Source organism: Letharia columbiana, assembly GCF_014066305.1.
Source record: "Letharia columbiana isolate WasteWater2 chromosome Unknown Sc0000004_s0, whole genome shotgun sequence".
Taxonomy (NCBI): Eukaryota; Fungi; Ascomycota; class Lecanoromycetes; order Lecanorales; family Parmeliaceae; genus Letharia; species Letharia columbiana.
In genome coordinates this window covers 528,763-554,682 of record NW_023501040.1, presented here as the reverse complement: position 1 = coordinate 554,682, position 25,920 = coordinate 528,763, and the positions used below count along the sequence as shown (strand labels likewise).

The following is a 25,920-nucleotide window of genomic DNA, read 5'->3' as shown; positions in this document are numbered from 1 at the left end:
GGAAGAGCAAAGGGATGCTGCAGCGGTGTAGCGACTTCGGCTCAGATACGGACGGTCACGGCCATCACGACATCAACGACGCGTTGTATATTACAGCCTGTAACAGAGTTAGCGCTTGCGCAAGGTTTGCCGGAGGGTCGCATAGCGCAGGGGACACCATCGTTGATGCTTTCGTATCGCCGTATGATCGTATATGGTGCGAGCCAGCTTTAGCACTGCAACAGCAATCTCCAAAGAGACGGAACAGGTTTGCTTCGGTTCGCTTCTCAAATGTAACGGCCTGTGAATAATCCATAGGGCAAACTTTGCGCAGGAGGATTAGCAAAAACGATTGAGGTCTTGGACGGCGGAAATCTTAACCGGAGCCAGTGGTAGCTCCCCCCCTTTGACGGTCTCGACGGTCAAGGCTTCTCAGGGGCAGCTTATCAGAAATTGTTGGGGGAATATTGGTGCTCGAAAATCGTTGCTCGACCGCAGCGAGCTCACCGTACAGTCTAGGTACAAGATTTCACGTAGCAATCAAAGATTCGGCTTCGGGTATAACAGGCTCTTGCCATGGGGTTTTTCTTTAATATCACAAACTCTTGTATTATTACCACACGATATCAACAATGACAAAGCCTCAAGCGAGTCGCCTCCAAGCGAAAATCGTCCTCTCACCCAGGACCGGTCTTGATTAATGCGCAAACCCGCCCAACCAACCGTAGAGGGCGCTGGGAACAAATAAATGCTGATTGATTAAGGAAAGACATGAATATAGACATCCTTCTTCTCTCAACTCCACTCCCAACCGTCATCATGATGCCAAGGGACACGCTTAGGCGTAGACAACGAGACCAACAGCTGCAAGCACCACGGACAGGAAGAACCCGCTGTGCGAGGTCTTGGCGGCCGCACCCTTGAAGGTTGTCGCAGTGGGCGATGGTACTGTTGAGGCGAGAACCGAGCCGCTGCCGGAGGCACCAGCCACACCTGCAGCACCGACCACGGGGGAAGCAGCAGAGGAGGCAGTCGCACCAGCCTCGTTGGGGGCTGGGGTACCAGCTGCGAGACCGACGCTGCTGCCGGAGGTCGCGAAGTGCATTTGGGGCACGGCGAGCTGGGTTGAGAGCAGCGAGGTGGTTGTGCAGCCGGGAGCCATGACGCCGGTGGCTGGGACCTGGAGCTGACCATCGGTGATCTGGTCGACGAGGGCCTGCGGCGACGGAGCAGGGGACGGTGACGATGACGGAGATCGGGATTGTGGTTGATGGGACGCTGCTGGACGGCGCGGGAGTCGGGGTAGGGCTGCCTGGGACCGGTGCAGTGGTTGTAGTGGTCTGGCCGGCCTCGACTGGAGAAGCTGGGGCCGGTGTCACAGTCCCAGCTGGAGATACGACGACGGCTGGACTGCTTCCAGCTGGTGATACGACGACGGCTGGGCTGCTTCCGGCTGGAGATACGACGACGGCTGGGCTGCTTCCAGCTGGAGATACGACGACGGCTGGGCTGCTTCCGGCTGGAGATACGACGACGGCTGGGCTGCTTCCAGCGGGTGTCGAAACAGGAGTAGGGATGAGCTCCACGGATTTGGTAATGATGGCAGGGTGCTGGGGAATGTATTGAGCGCAAAGACCCTGGTAGCTCGCCATGGCCTGGGCCTGTAGCGCCACGTCTTGTTCATAGTTCGTGATACATTCATACACGCTGGTGGTAACTTCGTCCTGTTTGCAGTAGCAGTCGTAGTCCGTGTTGCTTCCGCACCCCTTAAGGTCATAGTATGCTGAGATACAACCCTTGAAGGCGGGTGGTGGAGATGGCTGCGCAGGTGGTACCACTGGGCTGGATGAAGAGGATGGTGACTGGACGGGCACCACTAGGCTTGGCGAAGAGGTTGGAGGAGACAGGGTCGTGGTGGTAATCGTGGAGGTTGAAGTGCTGATCACGGTTGAAATGGTGCTGGTGGTGACCACTGTTGGCGTCTGGTGAAGAGGGGTGATAGTCTTGGTGACTGGGCAGGTCGTCAAAGTGGTCAAGACACTGTATCAGAGCCACGTTAGCTTACGCGCTAACAGCAGGAGTGGGTTACTTACATCTCGGTTGTGGTTGTAATAACAACTGGAGTTGATGTGTAAACAATTGGAGGAGACAGGGTCGTGGTGGTAATCGTGGAGGTTGAAGTGCTGATCACGGTTGAAATGGTGCTGGTGGTGACCACTGTTGGCGTCTGGTGAGGAGGGGTGATAGTCTTGGTGACTGGGCAGGTCGTCAAAGTGGTCAAGACACTGTATCAGAGCCACGTTAGCTTACGCGCTAACAGCAGGAGTGGGTTACTTACATCTCGGTTGTGGTTGTAATAACAACTGGAGTTGATGTGTAAACAATTGGAGGAGATGGTACAGAGCTGGTGGTGCCAACTTCCTGAAGAGAGCCAGGCGTAGTGGTCGTGGGAGCAGGTGGCGATGGTACGGCAGGGCTTGATGGACTTGGAGCTGGTGACGATGGTACGGCCGGGCTTGATGGACTTGGAGCTGGTGGCGATGGTACGGCAGGGCTTGATGGACTTGGAGCTGGTGGCGATGGTACGACAGGGCTTGATGGACTTGGAGCTGGTGTGGTGCTTCCCTGTTCAATTGGGGTGGAAGAGGAAGTCTTCTCTGCGCAGCGTGTGCAGGTAGTAATTGTGCTGGTGATCAAGCTGGTCTTGACGATGATGGAAGTGCTACCGCTGACAACAGTCGTGGAGGTCACTGGGCAGCTCGTCACTGTGGTGTAGGTGGTCAAGCTAGTGTACTCGGTTTCGATCGGCACTGAAGTCGTGGAAGTAGCTGACTCAATCAGAGATGGCGAAGACGGAGTAACCGATGGCGAAGGTGTCGAAGATGGCGAGACGACAGGCGAAGAAGTCGACGATGGCGTGACGACTGGCGAAGAAGAATTTGAGGATGGCGTGACAACTGGCGAAGTCGTTCCAGATTCACTGAGCGAAGGAGTAGAAGATGGCGAGACGACGGGCGAAGAAGTCGTTCCAGACTCAATTGGCGAGAATGCAGAAGGAGTAACAGAAGGCGAAACCTTGGGAGCAGTGGAGAGAGGAGGGCTGACCGGCTTGGAGGGAACAAGTACCGGTGTGCTGCTCGATGCAGGAGCAGAGCAGCTTGACGATTGGCCCGGCGTGCATTGGAAGTTCATTGCCACAATGCCGATAGGTACCTGGGGTCCCGATGGGGAACTAGGGTGAACGCAGACCTCATGGTAGTCACTTTGACCACAATTGGCGTTGTTCATGGTTGTGACCTCGTTGGCATTGCACAACTGGTGGTATGAGCAGCTGAGGCCGCTGATTTCGTTGTAGTGGGTTATCTGAACAATAGTGGGTTGTTCGACTACGATTTGGTGGGAAGTACATGAGTACTGCGAGCCAGATCCCTTGTTGACTGTGATACCGCTGCCTTTTGTTGTGCCGCAGGTTTGCATGATACATTTCTGATCCTGATCAGACATTAGTATTGGTAGTCAGGGCCCATTGCGAACATCTGCTTACGGTCGAGCCCGCAGAGCTACCTCCTCCACGCGGGAAAAGGCTTCTCTTGCTGTTGCTGTTGCATTTCATCTGGCCGTAATTTCCATTTTGGACACCCATTCCCTGAACGCCGGTACAAGAGCCCGATGTTGGCTGGGACTCTTCGGCGCAACTGATACCACCCTTCTGCGGGTTGCTACACTGGTTGGTAGATTTTGAACAAATAGCGAAACCCGGAGCACATTGCCAATCCGAGCCAGGCGCTCCCTGTCAGCGGCAGAATTAGATGTAGCTCTTCTCAGACGCAAGAAGAAAGACGGAGGAAGCAAGACACTTACGGCTGCAGCCTGCTGAACAGCCAGAAGGCCAAAGAGGGCAGAGAGGGCTGTGAAGCGCATGTCGGCGGTATTAGATGTGGTATGACTGTCGTGTAAGAGAGTGTATTATGGTATGCAATAGACAGTGAAGGGAAGGAACAACAGTCGAGGAAGCGAGTGACCCGACTATTGATGCAGGAAAGAGTGAGAAGACGCAACAAGACACGCAGACTTAGAGATTCGGAAGATGGAAGAAGAGTGCATCGGGGGGGTGGGCGGCAAGTTGATATAACAGCAACATGGGCAGTCTGGGCCCATTCGCGGGTTGGAAGGGCATTTCGGTATTATTACGAGGCGTTCTATTAGTTTGGGAGGAGTGTTGGCCCGTGAGCGACCAATGAAAGAGTGGTAGTGCCGTTGTCAAAGGTGTAAGGCAGGGATGAAAGGTTGGTGTTTTGAAGAGGGTGTACATGTATGAGGGAGAGGAGCTCAGGAATTTCCTTAGCAGCGTCTTGAAACGGGTTAGTCAGGTACGTGTGCCGCTAACTTTGCACCGTTAAAGCGGCTTCAAGGCGTAAAAGTGGTTGGAAGAGGCATCTCCGGCGAGACGCTAGACATGATCGCCCCTGTTTCACTTTGAATCCTCGCCCTTTCCCCTTCTTTTTCTTAGGTATACTATACTAGTACTTAATTTTGGTACTTTAGCTTACTTTATTTAATTTCCATCATGTTCCGTCAGTTGGTCCGACGATCATATTTCTGCCCACGAAAAGTTAAATCCGCAGGCACGCGCCCGCAGTCTCCTAAAAATAATCCCTCACTTATTAATGTACTTTACATAACGAGATCCGGGGAATTGCATGATTTGTTGCATTAGTGCCCACCACAAAGCCGTAATTGCTGTTAAGATTTAACGGCCTCTCATCTTCATACGTCACGCCTTCTTATCTCCATTGTTATTCTTGTTCCTCTTCTTCTTCTTCTTCTTCTTCTCCTTCTTCTCATCTTCATTTGTCTCAAGAAAGTTGCTCCTGTCATGTCGAACAACAATCGGTAGAATGCCAAGTCGTGGGCGGTACGGAGTAGTAGTGGTCAAGACCAAACAGTGGCCTCAACTCTGAGACGCCAAGAGGACCCTTAAAACCCAACTAGGGTGCTCGCCCCCCATTGGTCTGAAACTCAGGAGAGAAAGCGATTCGCTCGCCGCAACCGCAGACCTTCCTCCGGTCACCACCGGGTCAATACGGTTAAGTCGCTGAAGATCACTAAAGTAGTCACTGTTGAAAAAATACCTTACGGATACATGCCCTGAGCTTTTAGCAAATGCCAACTCGCAGGCGCCGCACTTGGCAACGAGGCGGGGTGCCAAACCCCTCAAAAGAGTGGGATTAATTTGCCAATTAGGTGGAGGACCAAGGGGTAAAGACTATGGAGTAAAGTACCAAGGACGAGTATTGAGCTTACTATGCTCGTGACACTCATAATGGTCACAGATCCGGTCCGTCTATTCATCAAGTACAGACTACAGAGGGAATATTCCGTCCCGATACTGCCGAAAAGAGCCCAGAGGTTCCAGATTTTAGACTGTACCGCTGCTTGAGCCTCGTTGTAGACGTGCGGAGATTGAATGCGGAGCAGCAGTAGTCATCTCTTGACAGAAAGGGTACTCGCTTTTGGAGAGGATGGTATGCTTCTCCGCCTCTCCTTTTCAGAAGCTGATGGATCGAGCTGGACGTACACCCCTTTTTGCTGCATGTACATTGCACACGAGCACACGAGCACACCGTCGAGCATATCTGTCTCAGGTTCAAAGTATCGTAAAAGCGTAGGAGCGAATATGTACCGAAAGGATTTTCCGAAGGGGGAGAGGATATGGCTCACGGAAGACACTTTCGGCCCAGAAAACGGATTGAAGGTGTACTACTTGATGACAATCATCTCCGGACAATCGAAAAATGGTTGGAAATATGCAATCAAGGAATTGCAAATCAACAAAGAGTCTGACGTGCATCAAAGATGGCCTCTCAGATCTCTAATTCTTCCAGCAGTCGGATCCGACTTCTGCGTAATTCGCTCAGGCGACGAAAATTTTCTTTGCAAAGCTGCCTCCAAACAAGGCAAATTTGGAGGCAAAACTGTTATGCATCCGGTATATGCCTCATACCCCTGCATCATTGTTTTTAATAAGAGTAGGATTTTGTTCCTACAGAGTCGCGTCGGAATCAAAGTTCAGAGTTTCGCGTAAACGAAGTTGCGTAAAGTCAGCGTATATTGTCAGACTGCGGAGTATTAATGATGTACATTTGTCCCCGGAAAAGTAACCATTCGAGGGTGCACATGTAGCAAAAAGGGATTTACGTCTGGTCGTACCCTTCCAGAATCCCCTGGCCCAGAAGCTCTGCCGCATTATTTGGATTTCTGACTTGGGCGCGGTTGACACTATGTGTGTTTGCGTTTCGTGTGGATAGAACCTTTCATGTCAACGCTCTGACTCTACCACCATGGTTGCTTTTGACCCCAAACACACTCGAACTTTTTTACTCGCAGTTCTCGAACGCATGACTTTGAAAAATTCGGCAGAGAGATATTTTGGTCGCATCCACGTCGGAAGCAATGTCCTCCCTCCCTCCGCATGGGGCCTAGAATTGCCAAATCTTTCCGAAGTCTCTAATCCACGATTAATCGACAGCACAATCCACATGAGCGGCTTATACGCGTCGGAATGCCTTCAATCGTTGTTTGGGCGGCGGTAGGAGAATAGCGCATTTCCTGTTTGACGACATCGAGTCATCGCCTATTGCGAGTAAATGCCAACTAGAGGACTGACTGCAAACAAGGCGCACTCTCGCGCAATTAAGACGGGACAACAAAAGGGAGAGGTCGGCGTTTCTTCGAATGGCACAGTGTTTGCTTGTTGACTGACTACTGTGTCTATCCCATGTCCTGGCGGGGCTTTCCTTCCAGGTGTATGCCAAGCAAGAGAGAGCCCACCTCGCTTGGACTTGGGCTAGCGGTATGCTGTAGACATCATTTGACTGGAATAAGAAAAGTATTGCGCACCAATTGCCTGTAAAAATGTCTTAAATCATTTCCGCAAATGAAGAAAGCATGTCAACATTCTCTTACTGCTATCAAGACAGAATCATTCCTCATCAATAGCATCCACGCAGCTTGCACTCTTGTTGTTGTGGCCAGCTGCGTGAGCTGGATTCCTTGGAAGCCAAGGTATAACCTCGAGAAAATTCCCGAATACGCAGAGGCACCCTGATGGATTAAGTAACCCACCGAGCCTCTGACTTCTGCCACTTTCTTGCTCCCTCTGTCGGGTTTAGCCCTGATGTGTGTCCATGCTTGCCTCCCTCACCTCGACCTCTACCTATGATCAGTCCCTCTGGTGCGCGCAGCATGGCTTAACATAGCCTTCTCACGCTCCTCTCTCCTTAGCTCTTGAGCTAATGAGCCATCCTCCGCGGACTGGCCCCTCCCCCCCCTGCTGCTGCTCCACTGCCTCAGCCTCTCTCATCCCCGCCTCTACCTGTTCGATAGGTGCGCCAGTCGGGGCGGTGGTCGTTGGTGGCGCATTTGAGGAGGTGGTGGGCGCGTCGTCGTCCAGAGCAGCGATTTCCGCTTCTGTGAGCAGCCGCTCCTTTTCAAGACGAACCTCTTTGCCGCGTTTGTGGCAGTACCAGAAGACGAAAAGAAGGACTTTGCACACTCGTCAGCAAACGGAATCTACACACAGGAAATCCAGACATCTCGTGACAAACGCGAATGAGGGAGCGAAAGAGCGTACCGAACAAAGCGAGCGAGTAGAGAACGTTCATGCCCAAAAAGGCGGGAAATCTGAGCTTCAAAAAGTTCATAATCGTTTTCAGCATGGCAGCCACAGCACCGGGTTTGGTGACAAGGTCCTTCAGACTTGGTACCCTGACCTTCAATCCTGCCCTGGACGCACCACTAGCAGCCATATTGGCATACTTAGAGTTGATTCCATGCTTTTCAGCAGCTGCTGCAAGCATCTCTGGCCCAATCGTTTTGGTCATCTTTGACGGGAGTTGTTCGACAAGCTTCTGAAGCCAAGGTGGGAGGTGTGTGTATGTACGCTGGATTTGATCTTCGGAATTTGTGAGAAGGGATTCAAGGTCGCCATAGGCCGTAGGGACGCCATTTGTAAGGTCTTTGAGGACGAGGGTGAATCTAAAGAATGGTCATTACTTTGATCCAAGGTACCGGACATGAAATGAAGGGAGGTACATACTTGCGGAGGAGCTCTTGAGATTCTTTCGAAACAGAGAATACGCGATTGTTGACTGCTGCCAGATTTAGTTGCTCCAGAACGGAGCTCATCTCTTCTTCTTCTTTCTTCTCTTCCGTATCAGAAACGGTGTGATCCTCGTTGGGCTGGGCATCGGCTGTTTTTAAGCCCTCTGCCGCGCTCATCAGGTCCGTTGCTGTAGCTTCTTTGTTTTTGCGCTTGACATCTCTGGAGTCTCTCCGTAGGAAGCTCCACTTGGATTTCTTGCCCTCCTTTTGCTTTCCTTTCGCATTTCCTTCGTCGATATCGTCAGGTTCGGCGGTGGTGAGGACGTCATCTGGGGTGTCTGGGACATCTGGTAGAGCTATGTTTTGCGAGCCGTCCAAGAGTGCGATTTGAGCATTGTTGCCTTCAGTCTCACCAACGTGGGGAAGATCTTGGGGACGAGTGGGTAAAGGTGGAGCAGGACGTGCAGGCAACTCGGGCGGTGTACCCTCAGTCTCTATACGCGCAAGGAATGCTTCGTCCTCTTCATTCAGGACAGGAGTCTCAACCTGTGTCTGAGGCGCTGGTGACTTGGATCTAGCTCGCTTGGAGGTGAAGTATTCCATCATCTTGATGGTGGCTTCAGGATAGGAAAGGAAAATCAATAGTAGTAAGAAGGGTCTGTGGGAGTGTAGAAGTTGAGTGGGAGAATAATGAAGACGATTTCAAACTTGGTCATGAGTACCCTTTGTTCTTGATTCTCGAGCCCCACTACACGTCATTGAGCAGGAGACGCGGGCAGGAATCACGTGTCCACACTAAAATTTGGCACCCGTCTTCACAGAGGGTGAGAGTCGATGAATCTATTTTGTTCACTAAGAGGGATAAGTGTACCTATTACTTGAAGATTTGAAACAATCTTCTGGACGCAGTCCTCGCCTTTGCTAGACGACTGGCTATCATGCTTACTGTCGAATGCCACTTGAGTCCCTTTCTCGCTGCAGGCTTTTTCATTTCGAATCTCGGTCACGGTCTGCAGCAAGCCGATGATTACGCCTGCCTTTTTGGTTTTCTGGTTTTATTCGTAATCTGACATGTTATTTCGACTTTCTCCTGTGCCTGAGTCTCCTCTATACTGAGTTCGAGTACGTATGTGGTCGCCAGCAATTCTATCAGAGGGCGGTTGATGTCCAGTGCCTGCGTATCGCTCATGGAGACAGACTTCGAGTGACTAAAAGTTTCTCTCCCTATTGGTAGGCATACGGGGAACGGAACAAAGATATATGACGGGTCGAGAATGCAATTGTCCAAGCGAATGAACGCGAGACTCGCGGTGTAGCCATTGCAGCTCGATCGATCTAATAGTAGATTGATCATGATAGCTAAGGCTTAACAAAAAATCATCAATACGTACATCTAGCAGTTTCAATCCAAAGTTGGGGGAGGATTTCTTCTATCAATGTTGCAATGGTACCGCCGAAGCAAAGCTGTTGTACAACCTCTTAATTTGGAACCAAGACCGAAGCCAGCAGATGGCTGGCAAATTACGGGACCTTCGCCCGCCCACATCAACCTGTACTTCTAGCACGTGTTGCTGCCAGAGTCATATCATTTTCCTATTGCTTCTGCAACCCGGGCTGTTGCAATCCTGCTCCACAATTTTTAGAGGTCTCGTCACGGACTCTATTCATCACCTGGCTGTCAAGGCAGTAATCACGTCCTGTCTAGTGAGCTTTCTTTCTTTACCAACTCTCATTAAATGGCCGTCCAGGGCACTGTTGTGTATCTAAATAGCGGGCAATGCTTTTGCTATTGTGTCGTATACCCTCAACATACCCTAGAGTGTTGCGACGTCGATCTGTCTATACCTCTGCCCACCCAGCTACTTTCTATTTTCGATTCATCACCGGAACTTCACCCTTATCAAAAAATCTGTGTCTGCAAGAGATCCGTCTCCAGATCTTCAGACAGTCTTGAAGGTCAGACAAGAAAAGGTTTTAGCGACGACTGGCGGACAGCCTGTGTTTCAGTTCTTCGGTCGCACAGATGACAGACAGCACAGCGAAAGGCCATGAGCCAGAAGCAGGAAATAATTCAGAATTTCCTGTAAACAAGATGTTTTTCCATTATCTGGGTACTTGTCTGGTGATCCTAGCTTCGTCATGCTGACGATCATGCTTCCAGGACTCGGATACCATTGCACACAAAAAAGGCTTCCTACCACTTCTGTCCGATAATCCCCAGCAACGTCAAATAAAGACTGTCTTCATTGACGAGTCCAATGTTCCATCTGCTCCAAGGACTCCCAACGAGAAGCGATTTGATCCCTGGACCAGTGGACATGCACAAAGAGATACCCTCATTCCCCTACTTCCCGATCGTGGTACGCATTGTTCAAAACAGAGCGTTCCCGGTCACGGCCCAAACATAGGATCTGTCTCTCCGAGATCTCTATCAGCGGGTGTGCTGAACATAGAAGGGCCTTCGCAAGAGCATCGAGAGCATGTCGCTGGAGCCGTTGCCCAGAAGAACGACGTACGCCTAACTCGATCAAAACCTGTACGTCATTATGAGTGGCCGTTAATCATTAATGGTGTCTATCAGGGAGAGGGACCGTTACCATCATGTCGGATTGAAGACAATGGGTCGCCCACTAAACCCAAACCATACGCTTGGCCACTCATCATTCTTCATCGGGCGCGTTCTGTAGAGGATGGTGATCAACTATCATGTCCAAGCGGCGAAGAAGCAAACAAGAATGCTGCAGGGAGGAAAGAGAAGGTCGAGAAGGTCAAAACAGACGATAAAAGCACTGATGAGGCGAGAACGACGGATGGCGTCTCCGCAAAACTTTGACACGATAAGATGTTCAAAACTCGGGATAGGTTGACTTGGGAGACGTTGGACAGTGTATGAGAGACTCTCGAGCAAAATGCTTGCGAAATGGACTTGTGTGGGGCAAGGTCAGGATTGAGAGAGTGAGAGTACGGCTTCTGAAATTATATGAGCAAAAACCGCCTTAGTGCTATGGCAATTTCCTAGGCCAGATCAACGAAGACAAAAGCATCAATCACTGGCCCAGACAGCAGCATGAAATCAGTCTGTTTCCACTTCACTTCGGGCACTTCATGCTTCTCCCATGGACCGGTACTTTGCGAGTGCATGACTTGCCTGAAAGAACGAGTACCTGAACAAGACAGACCCATTTACCAACAATCGCTCAGGTAGTTCAATGGCAGAACGTCAGGACCTCATCTGGGTCGGGGTCGCTCCCTAGACCGGGAGCGCTTGCCAATGTGTAGGTGTTCTAGGTCTCCCGGACTGATCAACTTGAAGATAACGGTTCGAAACCGTTCTTGAGCATCACTTTTTCTTTATCTTTAGTTTTGTTCTTGTTTTTGTGATCTGGGTACCCCTTCTTCACTTTTGAGATCAATTACGGTTTTGGGCTCTGGACTGAACTACGATTCCCAACCTTTGGCTCTTAGGCAGACTGAAAGGTAATCGGAAGATGGTTATAGTAGATCGTCTCGTCCAACTAAAATCTTGATTGCTTGCTCACGCGCCAGTTCATTGCGGAGCACTGAGATCAGAATTGGTGTCTTTGCTGACGGCAGGCCTGATGTGGATGCTGTCACTTGTTCCTGGACAGGTCAGACCCCTTATTTGTACAGCCGCACAGTACATACACATGTTCACGGCAATATATACACGGTGCCATGGGAAACCTGAAGCTCGCAGCCAATGTTGAATCTCATGACGAGATCCTCATCCGAGTGGTTTAGTTTCACTAGCGGAGACATTGTCACCCTCCTGGCCTTCAGGGACTAAACCTGGCGCCATTCCTATAGCTCCCTCCATATCACCTTTGTTGTACAAGAATAGCCCCTGTACAGCTGCTGCGCTCGTGCTTCTTGCAGGGAGCCTTTTCTCCTCAGTCTCGGGGTTGATTAATCCAAGCTGCTCCAAACGCTCCAGGAATCGGGCCTTGAAGATCCCTTGCACATCAAATTCACCATAGAAGCGGTCCCACATTTGAGCCATCTGCCATCTTGTAGCTTCCCCAAGTCTGACTGCCATATCAACCCTCCCAGGCCGGATAAGGGCACTGTCAAGGCGGTCCACATAATTCGTTGTCAAGAACACAATGCGCTCCTCAGCACTCGCCACGCCATCCAATGCGTTGAGCAGCCCCGAAAACGTGACATTCGCGCCGCGATAACCGTCATCATCGGTCTGGGTTCTTCGATTGCCGAACGCTGCATCGGCATCTTCGAGTAGCACTAGTGTCCTTCGTGGTATGATCGTAAGGAGGTGGTTCAGTCGGTCATCCGTCAAGCCTCGCTCGCTGAGGTTAAGCATGGCAATGTTGTAGTCTAACTCTCCAGCTAAAGCCCGGATGAAGGAGCTCTTTCCACTGCCTGGAGGTCCATGTAGCAGGTACCCTCTTCGATACGGTATGCCTCGGTCGTAGTACCATTTCGCACTGCCCAAAAAGCCTTTGACATCGGAAAGGATGCGCTCTTTTATCCCCTTGTCCAATATGACAGACTCAAGGGGTCTTTTCCGGCGAGGCTCACCAAATTTTTCCCAAGATGTAGCCCTGGCCTGATAGACTATCGTCTTGCCTTCGGAAAACTGCTGCGCCAATTGATGTGCTTCTGAGAAGATGTCTTCAAAAATGTTGCGCTGTGAGTAGAGTGTCGTTAACGTGATTGTCTCCCATGGGATACCTGTGTTGTGGTTCATTGATCTTGTTTCGCGCAAGCGGTTGACCACGAGAAACGCATTTCGGTATCTAATGATATGTTTTCCAGGGCCCGGAATGAGCGTAAATTCGGTCTGAACTGATCCGTTGGGGTGCTCGACCTTTTCCGTTTCTATAGAAAGGTGATGGATTCCTGGGGTAAAGCGGCGCATTAGAGACTCTATGAGCCCAGGTCTGCCCAATTTGCCAGGACTGGGAGTAGTAGACCGAGAAAAGGATGGTAGTTGACTGCGTTGGTGAACGGTCATCCAGTATAGGAACCAAGGATAGGATTCATCTTTGACATTGATCTCAACGTCGACGAGTAAACGTCTTTTGACAAGACTTGCGCCATGGCGGACACCTTTCTGGCAAACTGCAAGAACGGCACCAAATCCAGCGAGACCCAGTCCCTGGAAAGCCTGTCAGCGTTCTGGGAATGCCATCCGCGTGTTTCTGACGTACTCACAGCAGTGAAGAAAGGGTTGCCGGAAACTTGTGCCAGGAAGCCGCCATCATTGCTTTTCTCTGGAACAGCAAAGGGATCAAGGGCGCCTCTATGCCCATACTGATGGATCACATCTGATCTGGGCACCGGGACGGCATCGTTCGCCATTCGCAAGCGATCTTCACGGCATCTTGCTCAACCCAAATTGCGATTTAATTGATGGTGGTCTTTGCTGGCTGACTCAGCTTCTCCCCAGAATCGAGCAAGCCACATGTTCAAGACCCTCCCAGATCTCCTGTCACGGTCTCGTGGTATTATTCACGGTTATCGTACTCCGATATTCGATCCTGCACCACTGCATAGATGAGACCCAATCGCACGAGAGAAGATGTAACGGACACCGAAGACGCGGCATATTGGTCGGACCGAGTCCGCTCCTTCAAGCTCTCATTCTCCTTTGAGCTAGGTACTCTTTCTAGGCTGCGATTCTCTACCTATCTGACACTGCATTTCTACGATTCAAATACTACCCGTCTCCTCCAGCGTCTCCGTCTCCATCTCCTCATGCAAGCATTTCTGCGTCGCTTTTTCTGTCTCCCAAAGAAGCCAACCTCCACACGCAAACCCTTTTCCACATCTCACAGAATGTCAAGCTCGGGAATAGCTGTCTCGCTCTATGCAGCCACAATATCTCCAGCCTCGGTCACTGGAGCTGAGCCTGAGGAAGCCAAAGACAAGCTGCATCACCTGAAAGATGGCAAGGGTTTCACTAATCCATGGGTGTGTACTGAATCTCCCATAGCGGGCCACGAATTATACTCATCGGTACGTCTTCCTTTATAGGATAGCTGGATTGAACTATCTGGTTCAAGTATCGCGAAGGCGATGATAATGTACGTTTGCTCGTCCGTGGTAACACCCTCGGCTCAACCCTCTCCAGGCGCCGCCTCAAAGGCACTGCAAATAGACCTGATACCACCCCTCCAACAGTGACAGTTCGAAAGCCCGACTTCCTTCCTTCCAGAAGCACTGATACCCTCCGAGCCACATGGTTAGGTCATGCCTGTTATTTCGTGGAATTTCCCGGAGGCTTCCGCGTCCTGTTCGATCCAGTCTTCAGCGAGCGATGCAGGTCAGTAGTTATCGCTCGAGCATTGCTTTCAGCTAATGGCATTCGATTATTCCAGCCCGTTCACGTGGCTAGGTCCCAAGCGCTATACGGACGTGCCCTGTCAAATTGAAGATATCCCTACCATTGACGCCGTCGTTATATCACATAATCATTATGACCACATGGACCACCCTACTATCACGAAGATCAAGGCGAAGCATCCAAAAGTCCACTTCTTCGTTCCGCTCGGCAACAAGAAATGGTTCGCAGAGTCAGGCATTAATGAGGGTGTGACAGAGCTTGACTGGTGGGAGCAGCGAGACATTGACTTGGCAACTTCCGCGAGCAAGCCTGCTGTGTCAAAAACAGATGTTAAGTCGGACCTGGCAGAAGAGAAGAGCATTTCCGCTCGCATTGGATGCCTACCGTGCCAGCACACAAGCGCCCGGACCTTATTCGACAAGGGACTCACTCTATGGGCTAGCTGGAGTGTAGAGAGCGGAGGTAAGAAAGTATGGTTTGGAGGGGACACTGGCTACCGTGCTGTGCCCGAGCTCCCTAAAGGCGTCGATGACTACGATGAAGAGCACGTCTACCCACGTTGCCCCGCCTTCAAGGACATTGGTGACCTTCGAGGACCGTTCGACCTTGGCCTCATCCCTATTGGCGCATACGTACGTACTCTCTCTTCCCAGTTTTCTTTGTCCGAGTGACATGCTGGGTCTTGAGTCATGTTTCGTGACTTTCTACGCGGAGCGTGTTATCCTCTATTGGAACAGCAATGCTGACTTTGGAATCTTTGTTCAGGATCCCCGCTGGGTTATGTCACCTATGCATGCAAATCCGTTTGACAGTGTCGAAATCTACAAGGACACAAAATGCAAGCGAGCTATGGGTATACACTGGGGAACTGTAAGGCACTTTTTGCAGTTATCTCTTCCTGTACGCGACTGCTTTTTGAGTCGTGAGACACTTCGGAGGGACAATTTCCGCATTCTACCACCTTTCTGTCCCTTAAACATGGTTTATTACTCAAATTTCCATCTACGAATGCGAATGCTGACTCGGAAATGTGCTATAGTGGGTGTTGACAGAGGAAGATGTGCTCGAACCACCTCAGCTGCTCAAAAAAGCTCTCACGAGAAGCGGCATACCGGATACAGGGGTGTTCGATGTGTGTGAGGTCGGAGAGAGCCGACAGTTTTGAGGTGTGGGATATTGAGCATCAAGCCACCAGGTTTCTCAAATTTTGAGAGAGTTCAAGGACTATAGTGCAAGGAACGCATTTCGGCTTTGCACTTTAATTGGAAAAATTGGTTGAGCCTACAGAGATGGATCGCCTGTCTCTAACATCTGAGTTCGACTTTCGAGCGCTGCCTAACCGAGACAGGATAAAACATAGAACGAATCCTTTAGATTGGGAGCTCTCCAAACCATCACTTCCAGGGCAATGCTGAGATGAGGTGACGTTGTCTAGCCCTTCAGCTTCTTAAAGGTCTAGGATTTGGCTCTTTCCGTCTGCGTTCTCAAACGGAAGCAAACAGAATAGTGCAAGTTTCTGTAGCAAAAGGCGGTTCAACGTGACAACCAGCATTGCAAGCCTCAGTGACGCAAACGCTGCAAGGACTGTGAATTTGCCAGAAGAATTGGATAAGTCATAGCTTTAGATGATGTGTCATTTATAACTAGCATCACCTCTCAAACTTAGTGACCTAATGCCTTTTGACTCTCATTGCTTGCACAAGAATGGAAGGATTAGTTCGACAGCTATTTTGTTGCTGGACTCAGTGCCCGACATCCTCAATCTACTTTAGACCGTGGAAACCGGCGCAGCCCTTCCTCAGCTTGTCAATGAAACCCGGATGCTGGTAGTTTAGCCAATCCTTCGTCCCAGTGATGTATAAGAGAGGCATTTCGATCTCCTTGCTAGCAAAAGTGTCGAAATCCCTCTGTATTTCTACGCTGATGACAACCAGTTTGATCAGGCCCCCTTGGAAGCCCGTACGCCTAAACTTGTTGACACAGACGTCGAGTTCGGTTTCAGGATCCACTGGGTTTTGTTCTTGCGCATCTTCTTAGTCTCTTCTCCTTTCATGTCCTGCGCTACGGTATCACTTAATACGATCTAGAATCCTTCCTTGATGGATTGAGCTATCTCAGCTCTTGATGCAACCAGGCTTTGCAGGCAATTTCTCCTTCTCAGGCGCAATATGAGTAGCATTTTAGGTGCGCCAAGGAAAGGTTGTCCTGATAGAACAGCTTTGCGGAAGATGTCAGGCCTGCTAAGAGGTGCAAGTGAAGCAGGAGTGCATTCAACATCGTAACTATCTAGCTATGCATTCCACTTTGCGGTATACTAGCCACTGCACCAGGACCATCGCGTCTCGCATGAGTGAACGTTCGCAGCTCAACGCGTTCGAAACTGGACGCGTCCCATCCTGAGGTACTGCCGTACCCTCGTTGTTCAAAGGCGATGATATGGAAGTCAGGTCTGACAAGAAATGGCAGAACCACGCGACATGAATTTGCAAGCTTTAGAAAGTGAAGGAGAAGGATGATGAAGGGAATGCCTTGGAGCTGGTTTCGATGATGTGGTAGGAGAGGGTTGAAGCGCTGCTTATAATATGACGTTCTTGAAACCCTGCGGGAAGGGAAGGAACCCATTTCGTGGGAAGAGAAGGCAGCAAATAGTAGACACGTTTCATTTTCTAGACGCGAAAGGATTGACTCCAATTGGTGAAGGCGTTGTTCTTCCTTACCATCAACAAGAACCAGGACAATGGTACTGGTACTTGTGTTGCTTCACCTACCGCGGGCAAATATGGAAGCCCAACTTTTTAAGGTGGCAATAGCCCTTCACGAATTACAACTTTCGACAGACATAGCATAGCACTATCTCTTCCGTGTTCCTCATTGATACGATGTCCATTCACATTGATATGATGTTCTAACACTTTCCTGCTTGAATGGTGCGCTGTAAAGGAAAATCTTGCCCTAAGGTCGCCCTAAAATCTCCGTGCTTCCTGCCGCGCCGGCGCCGCCGTACAACCACCAAAGGTATGTAAGGGTCGCTCATCCACATCTCTCACACACACAGTCTCCTTCATCCGTGGAGATGTTTATCTACAGTGTCTAAAGACTTCAGCATCCCCTCGGAAGAGTGAGAGCCTGGCTCTATCGCTGTCATTCCAGAGTCCCGCAGCGCATCGGAAATTAAGTGGCCTCACCACTCGGGAAATTGCGCATAGATGCACCACCAAAGAATCCAGCGACGATAGTCATCCGAGAGCTTTAAGCTCATCGCAAGTTTGGAGAGCTGTTCGACTCGTCAGTAGGCCAGTCTCGACAGATCTCCAAGAGCCATGTTTAATCGCAAGAGAGCGACCTCCAATCCCGTAAGCCCTCTTCCCTGCCTCAGTCACACTACAGACCTACAACTGACCCTGAGGATGTAGCCTCGGCTAGTCAAAACGGTCCCGAGTGCTGCTGCCTCTACCGCTGCTACGCAAGCGTTTCTTGCCAACCGACATTCCAATGCCAACCTCTCGAATGCCGCTGCAGCCGCAGCTCTGCGTTCTCAAACGACTAGTCCGATACTAGTCGGGCAGATACAGACAAAGCGCATGCAAAGGCGTGGCTCTGCGTCATCAAATGGCACTGCCCCCGATCGGCCTGGACTAGGACGGCAGGGCAGCAACGGGTCGATGACAGAGCGGACCTTTCGGGATCCTTCACCAGGCCGTCCTGCTTCTTCACACGGGCCATATGCACGTCAAGATGAGCCTCCACCAGTACCTGCACTTCCAAAGACCTATGCTTCGCCGGTCTCCGTACCACACAAAGCCGCTCGAAGGGCAGCGAGCGTCGAGCCACCGGAGAGAGTCAGCTCTCCTCCCCCACGGCTGGCTGGAGGGCGTGGTGTAAGTCTGGATAGGGGACCAGGAATGTACAAGCCGAACCAAGGGGGAGCCAAGGCCAGGGTGACTAGTCTGAATACCGTTGGCGAATTGGAACGGGCTGGGAGCAGAGGATCGGTCAACTTTTCGAGACCAATGAGCCCTACAAATTCGCCGCCGGCTTCACCATTGGCAGGCGGTCGGGTGAGATCTCCGCCTCCGACAAACGCTACTCTGATATCTGGTCTTCCAAGTCGCGAGGTTGATAGAATAATGGAGTCCATACAGGAAACAGCTGCGCGACCCGTCAAAAAGAAGAAGAAAGTGATGGCGAAGGACAGTGCTGAGGGTAGCTATCTTGCGACTGGCACAACCAACGGTCCGGCTCAGGGGGCTTTCTTGGAGGCGACTCCTAAGCGGCAACTACCCTCGATCACATCGACACCTTCACCATCAAGTACTGGATCCCAGCCAAGTGGTGCCGACGGGGCTTCAAGGCCCAAAAAGAAGAAAAAGAAGATCGCTCCGCATACAAGCTCGCAAGCTCAAGAGACGGGTGAGGGGTTCGGAAGTGCTTACCCATCTGATACCGATTCAGTAACATCGGAACGTAGCAGCACAACTGAACGACCTCGGAGTCTCAATACCAGGGCAGCTGGTATTTTAGCCAAACAGCCTTCAGTTGTGCGTGAAGACCGTGAGGCCGAAGAACAAGAGGAGAGGCATCTACCAACGAAGAAAACCAACGGTCAAGTGATCAAGAGTGGTACTGCTTTTGTCGGAACGCCAGCAAACACGTCCAAGGTTGTGTCAAAAGAACGTCAGCACAACAGGTCTGCAAGTCAACAGGCTGCCCTGCAAGGGCCGAAGCGGACTTCTTTGGATGTGCCAGGCGCAGCTAGACCTCAGTCGCTGAGCCCAGCCAGAGCTGCTCATTTCTCGTCTCAGCCGGAATACGAGACTCCAGATGGCACAAAGCACCAGCCGCCAGCACGTTCAGTTTCGCCAGCCAAATCTGCCCTGAAGCATTCTCCTTCCCGTGGACCTTCCCCTATCGGAGTCATAGTTGGAGGCGAGAGTCGGCGGCAAGGTCTTGCCCCCAGTGAAGCTTCCGACACTGCGTCGAACATCTCAGATGATGGATTAAGGTCCGTGCCGAAGAAGAAAAAGAGCGCGCGAGTCAGCTTTGACGACGACTCCGTTGCTGTAGGCCGTGCCGCAAGCCCCCCTATGAGCCCCGACTCACCGGTAATACTTAGCCCGCAGAGCAAACCCAAGTCTCGTAGTTGGTTTGACCTCGTTCGAGAGAAGAACCAGGAGTCGATGATGTCTGATTCGGACCAAGACAGCGTCATCAAACCCACCCCGGCTTTACCTTCTTTCGGACCTATACGCAGTCGCAACGATGAGCTAGCGCTTGACTCTGCCGAAGAGCAGAAGCCTAGCGGAGATGGGGCGAATGACACGCTGGGCAGCATGGACACTTCCACAGACCAGGTCGTTGGAGGCCTCTTGTTGCACAACGCAGCAACAAAGAATAACAAGGATGGTATACAGCCAATGCCGTATCAAGGCTCTCAAGACCCCGTGCCTCCGGAGGTCACATCTGTTGAGGGAAGTGGATATCATTCTGATGAAGAGAATAACTTCCTCGACGAGCAGCAAGAAGTCAAGCGCCCGGGGACCAAAGAAGGTGCTCATCAAGTCTCTGATGACGTTCTTAGTCAACAAACGGCTTCATCCGATGCGCCAACGGCTGAGCAGCCAAGCGCGGATGTCCCCACTATTTCTCTTCAACCAGCTACGCCGGCGCTGGAGACCGGCCGTAGCGAGCGGACCTCATGGCTTGGGATGCCCGGCGGGTTTCCTTCAGCTTCGGAAGCCGCAGAAAAATCCAACGGTTCCGCTGCCACTGTTGCAGAGACACATCCCGAAATAACACCAGCAACAATCGGAATTGCAGAACCAGAGCCAGAAGCTGCAGCTGCTCAGCATGATCCAGGGAGTCCGCATGTTGGTGAAGTTGCAGAGGGTTTGCGGACACAGATCGAGTCGCAGAGTGGCGACGAATCCGAGGACACAGGCGGCAGTATCTACAGCGATGCGGCAGAAGACCCAGATGATCTTGACGGCGATGGATTTGGTTCTATTAATGCCATAGTTGAAAGTCCAGCAGCAAGTCCAATCATAGCCGTCGCTGGCAGACCGCCGCCTGTCAGTCCCACCAACATGGCACCTATTGCCAAGACTGCACGGCCTAGCCCGTTGGCAAGGAACGAGAGTGAGCTCTCGGAGCCTACATCGGACGCCGGATGGGACCGGGCACAGGCATACTGGTCAGGACTGAGTCAGAATAGGAGACAGCAATTGGAGCAGGCAGCTGCACCTGGAGCTCCTGATAAGACTGTTATCCCGAACAATTCGACGAGGGGCTCAGAGTCAGTGAAGAAGACAAAGAAGAAAGTTTCCAAAACGGTTTCCAAAACGTCTACTTCAGGCCCAGAAACGAATGATCCGGCATTACCGCCTTGGCCGGACAACCAATACCGTAACGATATCGCTAGGCCAGCATCGCCTAAAGTACCACCGCTCAAATCGGCATTGCGAAATACACAGGCAGATAAAGTACAAGAAACCAATATGCGCTCCTCAATGCGCAATGGACCAACTCCCAAGTCAGCATTGCGGAATGGTGGTCAGGTTGATAACACACAAGAAACCCATATGCGCTCCTCAATGCGCAATGGACCACCTCCCAAGTCGGCGTTGAGGAATGGTGATCAGAGGAATAGCGTGCAGTCACAGCCAGAGCCAAGAGGCGCTTTGCAGAAGAAGAATCGTCCAGTATCTGCGGTGTCTATGATTGAATACAACAAGCCTCGAGCTTCACCTGCGCCTACTCACTCACGAGCTGCGTCAAGTGATACACCAGCAACATCTCTAACACCTACACTAGCCCAGCCAAAGAATAAGAAGCCAATAGCGAAGCCGAAATGGAGTCGGAATGACAGCGACTCTTCCAGCAGTTTCAAAAAGGCCCGAGCCTCCGCACCCACCGCAACTTCGAACCGGTACAGCATGAAGCGGACGATGAGACCTACATCAGTGGATGATCGACCTCAGTCTCTGGCTACTACACAATCATTGAGTGGCCGTACATCGTCGCCCACGGGCTCCATGGCACGGCGTCCATTCAGCTCAGTGGGCCCGGGCGGCAATGGTATGCGAACGTCCATGCGAGATTCCATCGACTCAGGCAAGCCTGCTCGGACAACCCTTCGAGGATCAATGGATTCAAAGCGTCCCAAATCTCCCTCACGGTTCGGCTTCGGCAAAGCTTCCAAAGCTAAGCCAGTAGATTCGAAGCCAGGCTCTCGTTTCACCAGTCGTTTTGGCGATTCCAGTGACGAAGAGGATGGCCGACCAAATCTGGGTAGCCGCTTCGCAGACTCGAGTGACGATGAGCCCGACGAATTTACACCAGTCCGAGGTATACCCAGACGCATTGATGAGGGAGACTCAACCGACCTCGAAGACAGCTCTGTAGAGAATGGAGCCACGCCTTCAAAACCAAAGATGAACGACGCCAAAACTCCCGCGACCATGAAGCCTGAGGGTTTGGCTCTCGCAACTGGCTCATTACGCGCTGCTTCTGGTGATGGGCCCACCACAGTCATGGGTTCCGGCCTCCAAGCCAAGAAGGCCGCCGAAAGAGAGAATAAGAAGCGGTCCTTTTTTGGATCGCTTGGCAGTAAAAAGCGTGATTCATCGAACGTACGCATACCAGATACTGATAGTGCTGCTCGCCGCGACGGCGCTTTGGAGCGCGCAAAAGCAGAGACACAAGTGATAACGCCTTCCAAGGGTGGACGTTTATTAGGACCCAGCTCCCCAAAAGCAGATCCTATCTCTCTACAGCCACCCGCCGTGGCTTCACAGACGAGCACAGCGCAAAGCTCTCCTAAAAGCCCAAAGCTTCAGCGAAGGAACACTCCTAAACGACTTTCCAGCGCCAACGACATCTCTTGGCCGCTGGCGCAAAGTCCGGGGGTCACAACAGGGATCGCGGAGAATCGGCCACAGACTTCTGATGGTCAGCCTAAGCCTATGAACGCTGCGGCGGGCAGACCAGACTTGGGCACGAGAAGGTCGACAGTGCGGGGCGAAGGTGCTAACGTGGCTGGTACGGCTATGCCTGTAGGAGCGACTGGCAAGAAGAAGAGGTTCCCAATGTTGAGAAAGGCGTTTGGGTTGCATGACTGAGACATCTGCCCAATTTTCCAGGTCGACTAGAAAGAACAGGAGAGGAGAGGGGAGGGGAGGAGAGGAGAGGAGAGGAGAGGAGAGGAGAGGAGAGGAGAGGAGAGGAGAGGAGAGGAGAGGAGAGAGAGACGAGAAGAGAAGCGTATACAACAACATACGGCTGCTCTTACATGGGATGCATACATGTTCATTTCAGCGGGCGTCGAACTTATCATGCCTGCAGTCTTTCTCTTAAACAATCTCGTGTCTCCGCATGTCCTGTCGCAGAGCAAATGTACATATCTACCCATTGATACTCTACCGAGACCTCTACGTTCCAGGGTTATTCCCCTACTAATTAATACAAGATCTTTAGCCCTCTCAGCCGATTTGGTCTTAAATCCAGCAAAGGACAGCTGTGAGAAGATGTAATGTAGATGAGTAGTGATGTAGTGGATGGTGATCTCTCCAGTGGCCACCACCCATCGGAACAGGAGATTGCTCTGCCTGCAACACCTTCAATGGTGACAGTAGAAGCAACAACAGTCTCAGACTCGTCAAAGATATTTGTATGCAGTCGTGCTTCGCCTCGAGTCTCAATTGAATGAGGTGGTGATGAAAGTTGGCTTTCAGGAATAATGAAGGAGTGAGGGGGTTGCATTAAGCGTGCTTATTTGTATTAGGGAGCGATTGTTGCTTGGTCAATTTAGCGAGTCAATAAAGGAGTCTAAAAATAGACATTCACGAACTCTGGTTTCAAAGGAGTTTAGTTTAAATATGCGTAAAGCTGAGTGGACTTGCAACCATCAATAACCATCATCGTTTTTGATATCTTCGCGTTTTAGGCATCGGATCTGCTTTACCAGCATGGATGCCCTTAATTAAAGATATGTTGGTCCCTTAGCGACCGTCAAATACGAGCCCCGATCCACGCTCAAGTCTCGCGGCAGGGTGCCCTTTTTCCCAAGCCATAAGCTCTTCCTCTTCCGACTTTCTACTGTGTGAACAGGAGTGTGAAGAGTCTTACCTACAACTTTTCTTCCCAAATACCCAACATGTCCCGAGCACCAGATCGCACCTTCTCCTTTGATGACGACGACGAAATAGCTCTCGACGCAAACCGGAGAAACTACCTTTCACAGGACAACAATACCTTCCGAGAAGCGCAGCCTTCCCCTCCTCCAGGCTATACAGACTCTCCGACCAGACTCTACAATGATCGTCCACCTTCACCTCCAGCTCATCGATATACGCCTTACCAACCCCCCCAACCCACCGGCCCTATCGACTCTCAAACGGCCCGCCCTCGGATTGCAGTAAACACTAGACAAGCCCGAGAGGGTGCTTACGGTAGTCGGGACCTGGGTCACTCCGCCTCGAACCGGACCGCATCAACAATAACCCCGGGAGCTGACAACTGGGGGGATAGAGCTGTTGGCGGTGGAATGACAGGTATCGCTTTGGGCGTTGCCAATACGAACGAACGGGAAAGTGGTATAGAAGCATTACGATCGCTGGACGGCACACAACCAGCTAGAGGTCTTCCACCAGAGCGCTACGACACGATGCCGTCAGATACGCCAAATATACCTGCTCCCCTATTCCATAGTCGCGATCCATTCACCTCGCCAGCTCTCTCAGGCAGGTCTAATCCCTTTGAAGATGAAAGAGGTGACATTTCACCTTCACCTGGAGATCTCACTCCTCGGGGCTACCCTTCTACGCACAGTATTCCCATGAGTGAGTATCCTCCACAAGATGTCTACGAAAATGCCCGCAGCTCATACACGGACAATCCTTACAAACGCTTCTCTACCGCCTGGGATGCTCGAGTAGGGCGGGGGTGATATTGACCCAAACGAGATTGAAGATGATGGCGATGATTATGGGGCACCACCAATAAAGCCAAGGAGGTCGATGCTAGGTCTCAACGGCGAAGGTGCGGCGACTGCAGCTGGAGGTGCTGCTGCCACCGGAGGAATCTTGGGGGCGCTGGGAGGTCTTGTCGGAAAGACCGCTGCTGGTAGCAACGGGGCACGGGACCCTTCTGGTCAATACGGTGCTGTGCCTGGATCATCCGGACCCGGCGTTGATGACGGCGTTGAGAAGAGCGCTTGGCTCAGCAAGCAGACCTCTGGAAGGAGAAGATTGCAGTGGATTGTGGGCACCATTGTTGTTTTGGCAATTATTGGTGGAATAGTTGGCGGAGTGATTGCTGCGTTGCGCAGCCGCAGTTCTAGCAGCTCTGATTCCTCATCCTCCGGCCAATCCTCTGGACCGACCGATAGTGATTTGGATATGAACTCACCAGAGATCAAAAAGCTGATGGATAATTCTAATCTCCACAAGGTCTTTCCAGGAATGGACTACACACCATTCAACGCGCAGTATCCTGCGTGTTTGACCAATCCTCCCAGTCAAGATAATGTCACGATGGACATCGCTGTGCTGTCGCAGCTTACCAACGCCGTTCGATTATATGGAACCGACTGTAACCAGACGCAGATGGTTCTCCATGCCATCGACAAATTATCACTCCCGGATATGAAAGTCTGGTTAGGCGTATGGCTGGACAACAACAGCACAACCAGCAATCGCGGCCTCGATGCTATGTATCAAATCATTTCTCAGTACGGCGCCAGCCCTTTCGCTGGAGTCATCGTTGGGAACGAGGTTCTTTACCGCAAAGACATGACAGAGACACAGCTGAGCGATCTCCTCGGAGGCGTCAAGACGAATTTCACAAATCAAAAAATTGACCTTGATATCGCCACCTCAGATCTAGGTGATAATTGGATCGCGGCCCTTACCGACAACGTTGATTATGTCATGTCGAACATCCATCCGTTCTTTGCAGGTGTTGCGGCGGAAATAGCAGCTGGCTGGACTTGGGATTTCTGGCAGGATTTTGATACAGTCCTGACCAATGGGACGACGAAGCAGAATGTCATCTCTGAGACCGGTTGGCCGAGTGGAGGTGGTACGGATTGTGGAGAGGCCAGTACCTGCGTCAATGGTAGTGTGGCGGGTATTGATGGGATGAACACCTACATGGATACCTTCGTTTGTCAAAGTCTAACCAATAAGACGAACTACTTCTGGTCAGTGCTATCTTCTATCGCTCAAAAATCGCATTCAGCTAATGGCTTTCGATCGTTCTAGGTTCGAAGCTTTCGATGAGCCATGGAAACAGAGTCTCAATACGCCTGGCAAGGAATGGGAAGACAAATGGGGTTTGATGGATCCGGGTCGAAATTTGAAGCCTGGATTGACCATCCCCAATTGTGGAGGCCAGACTGTCACGTAGCTGACTGGCACCATGCAGAGCTGACTTCTTGGCGTTTTGAGCATGAAAAAGCATCCGGATGCGCGATGGGAGGTCGATTGTACATTTGCACGTTGCATCGAAGCGCTCAT

The 25,920-nt window shown here is 51.3% G+C and overlaps 8 protein-coding genes and 1 non-coding gene across 9 annotated transcripts; 5 read left to right on the top strand and 4 right to left on the bottom strand.

The window, feature by feature from the left end:
• Positions 1 to 41: 41 nt before the first annotated feature.
• Positions 42 to 3,900, bottom strand: HO173_002133 (uncharacterized protein; the record flags this gene model as incomplete). The annotated part of the gene is made up of 6 exons (XM_037304068.1): positions 42 to 97; positions 842 to 2,019; positions 2,073 to 2,264; positions 2,318 to 3,471; positions 3,524 to 3,769; positions 3,841 to 3,900. 6 exons carry the CDS (start codon positions 3,898 to 3,900, stop codon positions 42 to 44), a joined length of 2,886 nt encoding a protein of 961 aa, XP_037168863.1.
• A 3,343-nt stretch (positions 3,901 to 7,243) lies between these two features.
• Positions 7,244 to 8,688, bottom strand: HO173_002132 (uncharacterized protein; the record flags this gene model as incomplete). The annotated part of the gene is made up of 3 exons (XM_037304067.1): positions 7,244 to 7,524; positions 7,613 to 8,016; positions 8,078 to 8,688. 3 exons carry the CDS (start codon positions 8,686 to 8,688, stop codon positions 7,244 to 7,246), a joined length of 1,296 nt encoding a protein of 431 aa, XP_037168862.1.
• Positions 8,689 to 10,105: 1,417 nt separating this feature from the next.
• HO173_002131 (uncharacterized protein) lies at positions 10,106 to 10,915 on the top strand (the record flags this gene model as incomplete). Its single annotated transcript, XM_037304066.1, has 2 exons — positions 10,106 to 10,165; positions 10,244 to 10,915. 2 exons carry the CDS (start codon positions 10,106 to 10,108, stop codon positions 10,913 to 10,915), a joined length of 732 nt encoding a protein of 243 aa, XP_037168861.1.
• Positions 10,916 to 11,277: 362 nt separating this feature from the next.
• Positions 11,278 to 11,422, top strand: HO173_002130. The gene has a single exon. It is a non-coding gene; the product is annotated as a tRNA-Glu (tRNA).
• A 405-nt stretch (positions 11,423 to 11,827) lies between these two features.
• HO173_002129 (uncharacterized protein) lies at positions 11,828 to 13,422 on the bottom strand (the record flags this gene model as incomplete). The annotated part of the gene is made up of 2 exons (XM_037304065.1): positions 11,828 to 13,219; positions 13,276 to 13,422. 2 exons carry the CDS (start codon positions 13,420 to 13,422, stop codon positions 11,828 to 11,830), a joined length of 1,539 nt encoding a protein of 512 aa, XP_037168860.1.
• Positions 13,423 to 13,617: 195 nt separating this feature from the next.
• Positions 13,618 to 15,572, top strand: HO173_002128 (uncharacterized protein; the record flags this gene model as incomplete). The annotated part of the gene is made up of 6 exons (XM_037304064.1): positions 13,618 to 14,034; positions 14,098 to 14,147; positions 14,195 to 14,386; positions 14,442 to 15,039; positions 15,173 to 15,277; positions 15,447 to 15,572. 6 exons carry the CDS (start codon positions 13,618 to 13,620, stop codon positions 15,570 to 15,572), a joined length of 1,488 nt encoding a protein of 495 aa, XP_037168859.1.
• A 598-nt stretch (positions 15,573 to 16,170) lies between these two features.
• On the bottom strand, positions 16,171 to 17,647 carry HO173_002127 (uncharacterized protein; the record flags this gene model as incomplete). Its single annotated transcript, XM_037304063.1, has 2 exons — positions 16,171 to 16,427; positions 17,593 to 17,647. The coding sequence occupies 2 exons, from the start codon at positions 17,645 to 17,647 to the stop codon at positions 16,171 to 16,173; spliced, it is 312 nt and encodes a 103-aa protein (XP_037168858.1).
• An 80-nt stretch (positions 17,648 to 17,727) lies between these two features.
• HO173_002126 (uncharacterized protein) lies at positions 17,728 to 22,524 on the top strand (the record flags this gene model as incomplete). The annotated part of the gene is made up of 2 exons (XM_037304062.1): positions 17,728 to 17,760; positions 17,821 to 22,524. 2 exons carry the CDS (start codon positions 17,728 to 17,730, stop codon positions 22,522 to 22,524), a joined length of 4,737 nt encoding a protein of 1,578 aa, XP_037168857.1.
• Positions 22,525 to 23,558: 1,034 nt separating this feature from the next.
• HO173_002125 (uncharacterized protein) lies at positions 23,559 to 25,810 on the top strand (the record flags this gene model as incomplete). Its single annotated transcript, XM_037304061.1, has 3 exons — positions 23,559 to 24,243; positions 24,374 to 25,604; positions 25,666 to 25,810. The coding sequence occupies 3 exons, from the start codon at positions 23,559 to 23,561 to the stop codon at positions 25,808 to 25,810; spliced, it is 2,061 nt and encodes a 686-aa protein (XP_037168856.1).
• Positions 25,811 to 25,920: the final 110 nt, after the last annotated feature.